The sequence below is a fragment of the Taudactylus pleione genome, unplaced genomic scaffold, assembly GCF_031769625.1.
Source record: "Taudactylus pleione unplaced genomic scaffold, aTauple2 ptg000076l, whole genome shotgun sequence".
NCBI classification, from domain to species: domain Eukaryota; kingdom Metazoa; phylum Chordata; class Amphibia; order Anura; family Myobatrachidae; genus Taudactylus; species Taudactylus pleione.
This window is the reverse complement of record NW_028284478.1, coordinates 559167-571888: the sequence shown is the minus strand read 5'-3', so window position 1 is coordinate 571888 and position 12722 is coordinate 559167. Positions and strand designations below refer to the sequence as shown.

At 45.3% G+C, this 12722-nt stretch overlaps 1 protein-coding gene across 2 annotated transcripts in view; it reads right to left on the bottom strand.

Annotated features, from left to right (window-relative positions):
* The window catches only part of LOC148532448 (uncharacterized), a 163235-nt gene extending 153476 nt beyond the window's left edge, over positions 1 to 9759 (bottom strand). The window contains exons 1-5 of one of the 2 annotated variants that reach the window (XM_088467808.1): positions 9711 to 9759; positions 5432 to 5529; positions 4575 to 4973; positions 4282 to 4346; positions 3102 to 3115 (exon numbers count right to left, since the gene is read on the bottom strand). In XM_088467808.1, the coding sequence (XP_088323934.1) occupies positions 3102 to 3115; positions 4282 to 4346; positions 4575 to 4973; positions 5432 to 5529; positions 9711 to 9744 (610 nt within the window). In that variant the 5' untranslated portion in view covers positions 9745 to 9759. Of the gene's footprint in view, positions 1 to 2975; positions 2979 to 3101; positions 3116 to 4281; positions 5022 to 5431; positions 5530 to 9710 lie in introns of both variants that reach the window. The other variant, XM_088467807.1, reaches the window with a different exon arrangement.
* Between the last annotated feature and the right edge of the window lie 2963 nt (positions 9760 to 12722).

Here is a 12722-nt window from a genome sequence, read left to right as displayed (position 1 = left end):
CGCAACCATCTTTCCCAGAAGGCGAATACACAGGTGCACTGACACCCTGCGATGATGCAGTATCAATCGCACCATGTGTTGAATGGAGGTGACTTTTTCCTGCGGAAGAAGTACCTTTTGCTCCACTGTGTCCAAAATCATCCCTAGGAAAGGCAGACGCTGTGTAGGCTGCAGATGAGATTTTTGGTAATTCAGGATTCATCCGTGTTGCAACAGCAGACTCTGTGTTACCCGGATGTCCTGCAGTAATTGAGAGACTGACGGAGCCTTGAGGAGTAGGTCGTCCAAGGGACGATAGTAACCCCTTGTATCCGAAGAAGGGCCATCATTACTGCCATGACCTTTGTGAACACTCTTGGTGCTGATGAAAGACCAAAAGGTAAAACCTGGAATTGAAAATGAGAGGCCCGCACTGCGAACCGAAGGAATGCCTGATGAGGAGGCCAAATGGGAATGTGGGATAAGCATCCTTTATGTCTAAGGATACGAGAAACTCGCCCCTCTTTAGCCCTGCAATGACGGATTGCAGGGACTCCATCTTGAACTTGAAGGTCCGCAAATAAGGATTGAGATGTTTCAAGTTCAGAATGGGTCTCACCGAGCCGTCTTGCTTGGGAACCGCAAACAAGCTGGAATAAAAACCTTGACCCTGCTGGTGGATAGGGACATGCACTATTACTCGAGAAGACAGTAGCTTTTGTATTGCCTCCTGTATAACAACCCGTTTGTCCGCAGATGCCGGCAAACCAGTTGTTAAAAAAACGAGGAGGAGGTTGGATCTGAAAATCCAGCTTCAACCCCTGAATAATGATGTCCCGGACCCACGCGTCCTGGCAAGACTTGGTCCAAACTTCCTTGAAATAGCAAAGGCGAGCTCCCACCCTGGGGTCCCCCAGGAGAGAAGGGAGTGCGTCATGCTGGAGGCTTAACTGAAGCCTTATCCTGCTGGGAGGAGGATGCAGTGGCTCTACCCCGCCTCTGGGACCCCGGGAGATAGCGGGAGCGCCTCTGCCACGGCCCCTGAATCTCCATGGAATACGAAAGGCCTTTCCGGCAAAGGGCTTCATGGGGGGAGGAGCAGCAGATGGGAGATAAGTGGACTTACCACCTGTGGCTTGAGATATCCACTTATCCAGTTCCGTTCCAAACAGAGCTTGTCCTGTGAATGGAAGCGCTTCCATGGCTCTCTTGGATTCCGCCTCCGCCTGCTATTGTCGCAGCCACAGGGCTCTGCGGGCTGAGACAGCCAAGGCCGAGGATCTAGAGGAAAGACTACAAATATCCTTAGAAGCCTCTCCAAGAAAAGCAGGAGACTTTGCAATCTATTCCGCTAGAGGAACCAGATCCTCCGCCAGAGCCCCAGTCTTAAGGCCCTCAGCGAGCTGCATAGCCCATGCTTCCAACGCCTTGTTGACCCAACAGCTGACTAATGCGGGTCAAAGAGACACCCTGCTACAGTGTACATTGACTTCAAGGTAGTTTCTACAGGGGTATTCAATTTGGAGCGAAAAGTCCGTGCTGGACTTTTCACTCCACATCGCTGATTTTCCTGGGATAAAGTATCGGGCGCGCACCTGCTTTATCCCCGTATTCAATTAAAAAGCTACGAAAACGGGGGCCGGTGAAATAGGATCGGCGAAAAAACACGGGATTTACCTGGAATAAATTGTAGGACCCCCCTAAAGCTGTCAAAACATAGGAGATCACTATGGGTACCCCCGTTTTAGCCTGCAAATGAAAGCCAGGGTTTTGAATAGCCGCGGCAGGTGTTTTTTTTCCGACATTGAAGAAGTGATGCAGAAGAGCACTTAGGTTTTTTTTTTCTTTTTTTAAGTGGTTCCATCAAATTTGGGGTACATGAAAATGGGTACTAGCATATTTTTATGTCCCTAAACTAATTTTTTAAAAATTCTGCAAAAATGCACCTGCCGCTAATAATCTATTCTAGAAAACACCTGCCGCTAATAGCCTATTCTAGAAAACACGTGCTGCGTACTCACAGAATAGCCCTGAACCTATTTCCCTATTTTTAAACACTTTTTAATTATTTTTTTTTCACCCCAATTTTTAAAAATATTTTTTGGGGTGTCCCTAATTTTTTTTAAAACTTTTTTTTGACACAGTTTATTTTTAAATGACATTCCCAGGGTTGCAGGCTATTTTTTTTTAAGCATGCACCCCTAAACCCCAATTCTGCACTTTTTTTGGCCACCTATTCAGTGGTGAAAAGTTATCCCCGTTTTTTTTCAAAGACTTTTCGAACCTGCGAATTGAATACGGGGATAATTGAAATCAGCGAAAAAGACGTCATCTGCGAAAATTTATCACAGATTCCGAAATTTTGGCTCCAAATTGAATACCCCTGATAGGGGCATAGAGGGAGATTATGCTATCAACCCCGTCCAACCAGCTCTGCTTCAGAGACCAGTGCTATTAACACAATATAATGCTGTAATCACTGTGTAAACACAGTCCAACCTGATCTTCACAAGTCTACCCCCACTGTGCAGGCACAATCTGGGCAGACAGATCTTATTCTCTGTGTTTGTAAAATGGCCACCAGCCTCCTTCTGGAAGTGCTGGGGCTGCTGGAAGGCAGAAGCTGAACTGTGTGTTAGGCTCCGCCCCCTCCATTCTTGCTGCTTAGTGTTTTTAATGCCCGCCTGTCATTTCCTCCTGGTCACCCTGCTAATCAGAGTGCCAGGAGTCACTAACCTTCTGCTGCCATGTGCTGCTGACGGCGGGCTTGCTAATGGAGAAGCACGACAAACGCCGCATGCAGCGCGTCTGGCTACCCCCCAGAGACAATGGTCTCTGTAGCTGTAGACCCCAGCGCGTGCTGCAAGCAGCGGCGATGAGGTCTCTTGGCAGCTCCAAAGAAACAGACAGGCAGGGGAAGTGAGCTTCCTGTCTGATCCTCATGCTGATCGAAGATCCATTGATTTGATTTGTAGCAGAGAGCTTTTGTATGTGACCAGCTCCCTTGGCACAAAATTTAGACTGACCTGTAGGGGGGTATAGAGGGGGAGGAGCTAGCTACTATTCAAATGTATTAAAGTGCCAGCTCCCGGTTATCCCACATTTATACCCCACTGTACTGAGACTCCAGTGTCCCCTACTGGATGAAGGAGAAATAGGATTCAAAACACGTACAATATAAAACTATACAAACAGCGTATCAATATAATTCACCCAAATCCTACAGAAGGGGTGCTCCAACCGCTGCAGACTGCGCTTGAGTAAGTAGAAGCTACCAGTAGCAGTGGTCGTCCCTGGCCGAGGGAGCCTTTGGAATATGAACAGGAACCACCAACGCGTTTCATGTGAAAACAAACTTCCTCAGGGATCAAATAGAAAATTCTAAATTACCCCATGAGTCTTCTTCTGTTTGCTTAGTGCTGGGCTGTATTCCAGATATGGAGTCCATTAAAAGTGGTTGAAAATGCGTCCTAGGAGAGGCCTTTATATTGAATCTATTACCTTTGAATGGAACCATACTCTGATAAGCACATCCATATTTCCATAAAAGTACGCACAATATCTTTACACAAACATCAATTGGTGTTTTATTTTATACCTCTATACACACCTTCTTGTCTTATTACTCTCTCTCTCTATACACACACTTATTGATTGGTTTATGAGGGCATTTAGATGTAACAATATACCCTCACAAGCTATTCTTCAGATGAAACTGCATCGGAACTACTAAACACGTCAGCATGAAACATCTAGTGAGCTAGATCAGAGCACTGATTAATCACAGTGAGTGGAATCTGTGTGAAAAACAGTCTACAGAAGTGTGGTGAGGATTCACATATTTCTACTTGATATATACAACTATCTGACATTTGTTCTATTGTCTGGTATGAGTAATATATTACATCCATTAAAGACTTAGGGGTACATTTACTAAAGTGAGAGTGTTTGTTTTAAAAGTGATGTTGCCCATAGCAACCAATCACATTCTAGCTATTATCTTCCAGAAGGTGCTAGTTAAATGTTAAGTAGAATCTGATTAGTTTTAAAAGTTATGTTGTACATAGTAACCAAATTCTAAAAATACTCACTTTAGTAAATTTACCCCTTAGATTACAGTCCCGGTCTGATTGCACTTTCCATGTTTCATATAAATTGTGGACAGATCTGCAGTAACCACCTCTAATTAGATTTACAAATTAACAAACTGCTCACTAACAAAGTAAAGTTTAGGATAAGAGATTGTTGTAGTTACTGAGCAGGGAGAATATGAGACTCTTTTCTATAATAAGGGTTTATTACTCACCTGTACTGATATCTGTAGGGATTTCCTCCTCCTTACACTGCTGATCACCCCTCACATACGTCTCTTCTCCCTCTGTATCTTCTGCCTTTATATCAGTCACATACGTCTCTTCTTCTTCCTCTATATCTTCTATCCTATTATCAGTCACATACGTCTCTTCTTCTCCCTCTATATCTTCTGCCTTCATATCAGTCACATACGTCTCTTCTTCCTCTGTATCTTCTGCCTTCATATCAGTCACATACGTCTCTTCTTCTCCCTCTGTATCTTCTGCCTTCATATCAGTCACATACGTCTCTTCTTCTCCCTCTATATCTTCTGCCTTCATATCAGTTACATAGGTCTCTTCTTCTCCCTCTATATCTTCTGCCTTCATATCAGTCACATACGTCTCTTCTTCTCCCTCTATATCTTCTGCCTTCATATCAGTCACATACGTCTCTTCTTCTTCCTCTATATCCTCTGCCTTCATATCAGTCACATATGTCTCTTCTTCTCCCTCTATATCTTCTACCTTATTATCAGTCACAAACGTCTCTTCTTCTCCCTCTATATCTTCTGCCTTTATATCAGTCGCATACGTCTCATCTTCTCCCTCTGTATCTTCTGCCTTATTATCAGTCACATACGTCTCTTCTTCTCCCTCTATACCTTCTGCCTTCATATCAGTCACATACGTCTCTTCTCCCTCTATATCTTCTGCCTTCATATCAGTCACATATGTCTCTTCTTCTCCCTCTGTATCTTCTGCCTTCATATCAGTCACATACGTCTCTTCTCCCTCTATATCTTCTGCCTTCATATCAGTCACATATGTCTCTTCTTCTCCCTCTATATCTTCTGCCTTCATATCAGTCACATACGTCTCTTCTCCCTTTATATCTTCTGCCTCCATATCAGTCAGAAACGTCTCCTCATCTTCCTCTATGTCTTCTGCCTTAATATAAATCAGGTCTTCATTCTAAATTACCCACAAAACAACAAAATAACACTATAATAATGCCTGAATAAATTATATCAGAATACATATTATAATAGTATATCAGCATGTAATACAATCAATTAGGTGCAGATTAATTACTTAATGCAGGTCAATTAATGAAAAGTCACTTTGGTATTTAAATTTTCAGGAAGAGCCACTATTACCTGATCCTCCTGTGGGGTCCTGCGATTCTCCTCTGTACAATCCTGTGAATAAAGAGGACAGGGACATCTCTCTGGGGTATTTCTGTTACTGGGTTCATCTGTAGGAGACACACAGTGACTGAGTACATTGTATATATGTGATTATCAGGTGATGTGTGTACAGTAACCTACTGTATAATGGATGGGGAAAGGTCTCTAGGTATGACTCCCTATGCAGCATTTACCAAGTATATAACGAGGAATCTCAAAAATGTTGTAATAAACAGGTTGGAACAATGGAAATGTCAAAGCACTTTATATCAGGGAATAAATATCTATCATTAGTGTTTCATTTTAAAATATTCCCAAAAGATATGGTACAATGTATCCTAAGGGTCCTCACATCCCCAGCAGTGTGACAGGGCAGATCTGTGACATTATGTCTAGGGTCCTCACATCCCCAGCAGTGTGACAGGACAGATCTGTGACACTATGTCTAGGGTCCTCACATCCCCAGCAGTGTGACAGGGCAGATCTGTGACATTATGTCTAGGGTCCTCACATCCCCAGCAGTGTGACAGGACAGATCTGTGACACTATGTCTAGGGTCCTCACATCCCCAGCAGTGTGACAGGGCAGATCTGTGACACTATGTCTAGGGTCCTCACATCCCCAGCAGTGTGACAGGGCAGATCTGTGACATTATGTCTAGGGTCCCCACATCCCCAGCAGTGTGACAGGGCAGATCTGTGACACTATGTCTAGGGTCCTCACATCCCCAGCAGTGTGACAGGGCAGATCTGTGACACTATGTCTAGGGTCCTCACATCCCCAGCAGTGTGACAGGGCAGATCTGTGACATTATGTCTAGGGTCCCCACATCCCCAGCAGTGTGACAGGGCAGATCTGTGACACTATGTCTAGGGTCCTCACATCCCCAGCAGTGTGACAGGGCAGATCTGTGACACTATGTCTAGGGTCCTCACATCCCCAGCAGTGTGACAGGGCAGATCTGTGACACTACATCTAGGGTCCTCACATCCCCAGCAGTGTGACAGGGCAGATCTGTGACATTATGTCTAGGGTCCTCACATCCCCAGCAGTGTGACTGGGCAGATCTGTGACACTATGTCTAGGGTCCTCACATCCCCGGCAGTGTGACAGGGCAGATCTATGTCTAGGGTCCTCACATCCCCAGCAGTGTTACTGGGCAGATCTGTGACACTATGTCTAGGGTCCTCACATCCCCAGCAGTGTGACAGGGCAGATCTGTGACACTATGTCTAGGGTCCTCACATCCCCAGCAGTGTGACAGGGCAGATCTGTGACATTATGTCTACGGTCCTCACATCCCCAGCAGTGTGACTGGGCAGATCTGTGACACTATGTCTAGGGTCCCCACATCCCCAGCAGTGTGACAGGGCAGATCTGTGACACTACGTCTAGGGTCCTCACATCCCCAGCAGTGTGACAGGGCAGGTCTGTGACATTATGTCTAGGGTCCTCACATTCCCAGCAGTGTGACTTGGAAGATCTGTGACACTACGTCTAGGGTCCTCACATCCCCAGCAGTGTGACAGGGCAGACCTGTGACACTACGTCTAGGGTCCTCACATCCCCAGCAGTGTGACAGGGCAGGTCTGTGACACTACGTCTAGGGTCCTCACATCCCCAGCAGTGTGACAGGGCAGATCTATGACATTATGTCTAGGGTCCTCACATCCCCAGCAGTGTGACAGGGCAGATCTGTGAGACTGAACGTCTAGGGTCCCCACATACAGATGTCAGATAAAAATACCTAAAGAGCATCCTGGAGAAACGCCAAACAAACAATAAGGTAACAGCAGCCCAGGTGCCAGCAAATCTGGGGGATAACCACTAATAATTTACTTCCAGAATCCTGCATGGAAACTTCCACGTTGTCTGTATGAATTTGGGCCCGGAGGCAGGGAGAAAAGATCCCCAGACAGCAGCCTCCTTGGCCACCGAGTGTCATCTCCTTGGTGCTCCAAGAAAACAAATCAGCTGGCTGTGCTGGCTATCTCTCCCTGCATCTCCTCATGTCACTGCAGGAGGCCGCATGGGAGGCCACTCTGATTCCCTGGGAGGGGGAAGACCAGCAGCCCAAAATGGGACACAAATCCCCCTAGACCACCAGGGAAGAGATAAGTGCAATGATACTTTTAAATATTACACTTGTTTCAGACTTTCATACCAAACAAACCCCAGGGGCTAGTGCTGGAGCATAACTCTTTCAGTGGTGGGGTATTGTGAGCGAGGCTCCCAGTCTATAGCTCGTATCCCTGCATCTGGGACAAGACTCCCGAACACAATAACTCTCCCGCCGGACTTAATCCCCCTTCACACTTAGGTACCAGGATGGCTCCAAAAATATGAGATACACCAGATAGTGTGGGGAGGAGACTGGTCAGATGTCTGGGCTGGTAACACACAGTGACATGATGTGAGGGGGAGAGCAGGAGTATAATAGGGGCTTATGGCACCTGATGTATGAGATACACCAGAGAGTGTGGGGAGGAGACTGGTCAGATCTCTGGGCTGGTAACACACAGTGACACGATGTGAGGGGGAGAGCAGGAGTATAATTGGGGCTGATGGCTCCAGATGTATGAGATACACCAGAGTGTGGGGAGGAGACTGGTCAGATCTCTGGACTGGTAACACACAGTGACATTATGTGAGGGGGAGAGCAGGAGTATAATAGGGGCTGATAGCTCCTGATGTATGAGATACACCAGAGAGTGTGGGGAGGAGACTGGTCAGATCTCTGGGCTGGTAACAAACAGTGACACGATGTGAGGGGGAGAGCAGGAGTATAATAGGGGCTGATGGCTCCTGATGTATGAGATACACCAGAGAGTGTGGGGAGGAGACTGGTCAGATCTCTGGGCTGGTAACGCACAGTGACATTATGTGAGGGGGAGAGCAGGAGTATAATAGGGGCTGATGGCTTCTGATTCTGATGTATGAGATACACCAGAGAGCGTGGGGAGGAGACTGGTCAGATCTCTGGGCTGGTAACACACAGTGACATGATGTGAGGGGGAGAGCTGGAGTATAATAGGGGCTGATGGCACCTGATGTATGACATACACCAGAAAGTGTGGGGAGGAGACTGGTCAGATCTCTGGGCTGGTAACACACAGTGACACGATGTGAGGGGGAGAGCAGAGTATAATAGGGGCTGATGGCTCCTGATATATGAGATACACCAGAGTGTTGGGAGGAGACTGGTCAGATCTCTGGGCTGGTAACACACAGTGATATGATGTGAGGGGGAGAGCAGTATAAGAGGAACGGAGGAGGAGGTAGAAGAAGATGATTGTACTGACTGAAATATGATTTATTTATAATACGCCAATCATAGTGATGTATGCAAGATATGTAGGCATTCCCAAGTTCCATACACATAGGAGTTTACTATCGAACTACCTGATCACACAGGTGCAATGTGTCAGAAGTCAATTAACATACTACTATAGTTTTGGATTGGGGAAGGAAAGCCAAACCTGGGAGAACATACAATCTCCACACATATAATACACTGGTTAAAACCGAACACTATAACATGGTGCAGAGAGAGAATGTGACTCTTTTCTGTAATAAGTCTTTATTACTCACCTGTGCTGACATCTGTAAGGATTTCTTCCTCCTTACACTGCTGATCACCCCTCACATACATCTCTTCTTCTCCCTCTATATCTTCTGCCTTATTATCAGTCACATACGTCTCTTCTTCTCCCTCTATATCTTCTGCCTTCATATCAGTCACATACGTCTCTTCTCCCTCTATATCTTCTGCCTTCATATCAGTCACATATGTCTCATCTTCTCCCTCTATATCTTCTGCCTTCATATCAGTCACATATGTCTCTACTTCTCCATCTATATAATTTATCTTATTAGTCAGATCTTCACCCTAATTAAATCAGAGAATAAAAAAATGCAGAATGTCTGATGTCATTACTTGTGATAACACAGTATAATATCAGTGTATAAGACACACACAGCTTCTGTACAGATCATATAGTGACAGTCACTGTGGGACCCTATTTCCCATCTACCTGAAGCTCCTGTGGGATCCTGTGATTCTCCTCTATACACCGCTGTGAATAATGAGGATGGGGACATCTCTGTGGGTTATTTCTGATACTGGGTCCATCTGTAGAAGACACACAGTAACCGAGTACATTGTATATATATGATTATCAGATAATGTGTATATAGGAGGCCCTCATACATGCTCTCCCCTGTACAATAAATGACAGAATCCTCCTACCCAGTGATTTGAGTGTCCGATGATTCTCCATCATCACGTCCTTGTACAGACTCCTGTGTTCCTCTATATACTCCCCCTCCTGCATGGAAACACAGACAGTGACATCCTGACACCTTATAGCAACCTGACACACACAATGATAGTCACCACCCTGACACATCCCCTGGTGTTACTGTATAATGCCCCATTCCCAGCAGTCACCTCTCCAGTCATCACCCAGACACATCCCCTGGTGTTACTGTATAATGTCCCATTCCCAGCAGTTACCTCTCTAGTCATCACCCAGACACATCCCCTGGTGTTACTGTATATTTTCCCATATCCAGCAGTCACCTCTCCAGTCATCACCCAGACACATCCTCAGGTGTTACTGTATAATGTCCCATTCCCAGCAATCACCTCTACAGTCATCACCCAGACACATCCCCTGGTGTTACTGTATAATGTCCCATTCCCAGCAGTCACCTCTCCAGTCAACACCCAGACACATCCCCTGGTGTTCCTGTATAATGTCCCTTTCCCAGCAGTCACCTCTCCAGTCATCGGCTGAATGATCTTGTTGGTGAGTTCCAGGATCTTCTGGTCATTGTGTCTCTCATGTATCAGTGAGTGAGGTGGAGGCACTGTGATGGGGCTCTGGGTCCTGCCCAGTCCTCTTGACCCACGGGGATGGCTGCTTGGTGTCTCACACTCACCGGATGTCTTCTTCACTACTGTGTAATCCTGAGTATTGGGGAGACAACAATGAAAACATCAGTTAAACTCCACCAATATGGGGTTGTTTATTCACGTTTTAACTTTGCATAATATACAAGACTATTTTACCATATCAAGTCTTGTAACAATCTCCTATATATATATATATATATATATATATATATATATATATATATAGGAAAATATATATATAGGAAAATATATATATATATATATATATAGGAAAATGTTGAGTATGTCGTATGCAGATCTGACATATTTGTGTCAGTGACAAAAAGAAAAGAACATACTGTGAGCAATGTACCAAATCCCAACTCCATTGAGGACTGTGGGACTTATAATATATCTGAGAATGGCTACCTGTTGCTCATTTATTACTATAGATATAAGTGAAGTCACTGTGACACTCCCAGATCCTCTCACCTTCCCAGCCATGTTCCTGTATTATTACTATAGATATAAGTGATGTCACTGTGACACTCCCAGATCCTCTCACCTCCCCAGTCATGTCCCTGTATTATTACTATAGATATAAGTGATGTCACTGTGACACTCCCAGATCACCTCACCTCCCCAGTGATGTCTCTGTATTATTACTATAGATATAAGTGATGTCACTGTGACACTCCCAGACGCTCTCACCTCCCCAGTCATGTCCCTGTATTATTACTATAGATATAAGTGATGTCACTGTGACACTCCCAGACGCTCTCACCTCCCCAGTCATGTCCCTGTATTATTACTATAGATATAAGTGATGTCACTGTGACTCTCCCGGATCCCCTCACCTCCCCAGTCATGTCCCTGTATTATTACTATAGATAACTGAGGTCACTGTGACACTCCCAGATTCTCTCACCTCCCCAGTCATGTCCCTGTATTATTACTATAGATATAAGTGATGTCACTGTGACACTCCCAGATCCCCTCACCTCCCCAGTCATGTCCCTGTATTATTACTATAGATATAAGTGATGTCACTGTGACACTCCCAGATCCTCTCACCTCCCCAGTCATGTCCCTGTATTATTACTATAGATATAAGTGATGTCACTGTGACACTCCCAGATCCCCTCACCTCCCCAGTCATGTCCCTATATTATTACTATAGATATAAGTGATATCACTGTGACACTCCCAGATCCTCTCACCTCCCCAGTCATGTCCCTGTATTATTACTATAGATATAAGTGATGTCACTGTGATACTCCCAGATCCTCTCACCTCCCCAGTCATGTCCCTGTATTATTACTATAGATATAAGTGATGTCACTGTGACACTCCCATATCCTCTCACCTCCCCAGTCATGTCCCTGTATTATTACTATAGATATATGTGATGTCACTGTAACACTCCCAGATCCCCTCACCACCCCAGTCATGTCCCTGTATTATTACTATAGATATAAGTGATGTCACTGTGACACTCCCAGATCCTCTCACCTCCCCAGTCATGTCCCTGTATTATTACTATAGATATATGTGATGTCACTGTAACACTCCCAGATCCCCTCACCACCCCAGTCATGTCCCTGTATTATTACTATAGATATAAGTGATGTCACTGACACTCCCAGATCCCCTCACCTCCCCAGTCATGTCCCTGTATTATTACTATAGATATAAGTGATGTCACTGTGACACCCCCAGATCCCCTCACCTCCCCAGTCATGTCCCTGTATTATTACTATAGATATAAGTGATGTCACTGTGACACCCCCAGATCCCATCACCTCCCCAGTCATGTCCCTGTATTATTACTATAGATATAAGTGATGTCACTGTGACACCCCCAGGCCCTCTCACCTCCCCAGTCATCTCGTAGATGATCTCCAGTGTGAGATGTAAGATCCTCTCAGTTCTGTGACTCCCGTCCTTGTCCATCCTCAATGAATCAGTGAGAATATAGAATGTGTGATGTGTAATAAAAACTCTGGTTCCTCACAGCTGGACTGTCTAGGAATAAATATAATAGACATCACAGAGAACACATGTAACACAGTCAGACATGTAACAATGAGTGACCAGTAAGTCTCCCCTCTCCCCCCAGCCATAGAGCCCTGGTCAGTGTCTATCAGACGTTCCTGTGACCCAGCCCCATAGGGCTCCTCAGAGACAGTCACACAACGCTGTACTGCATAAGGGTACACCAATGCTCCTCACCTGGCCGGGGGTCTTATTCCTCCCAGACACATATTATATGCTCATTGCACCACTGGAAATAAGTTACATCGGTGTTAGGACAATGTCCTTTATATTGTATCTGGCCTGCAGTACCTCTGTGTCACCAGAGCT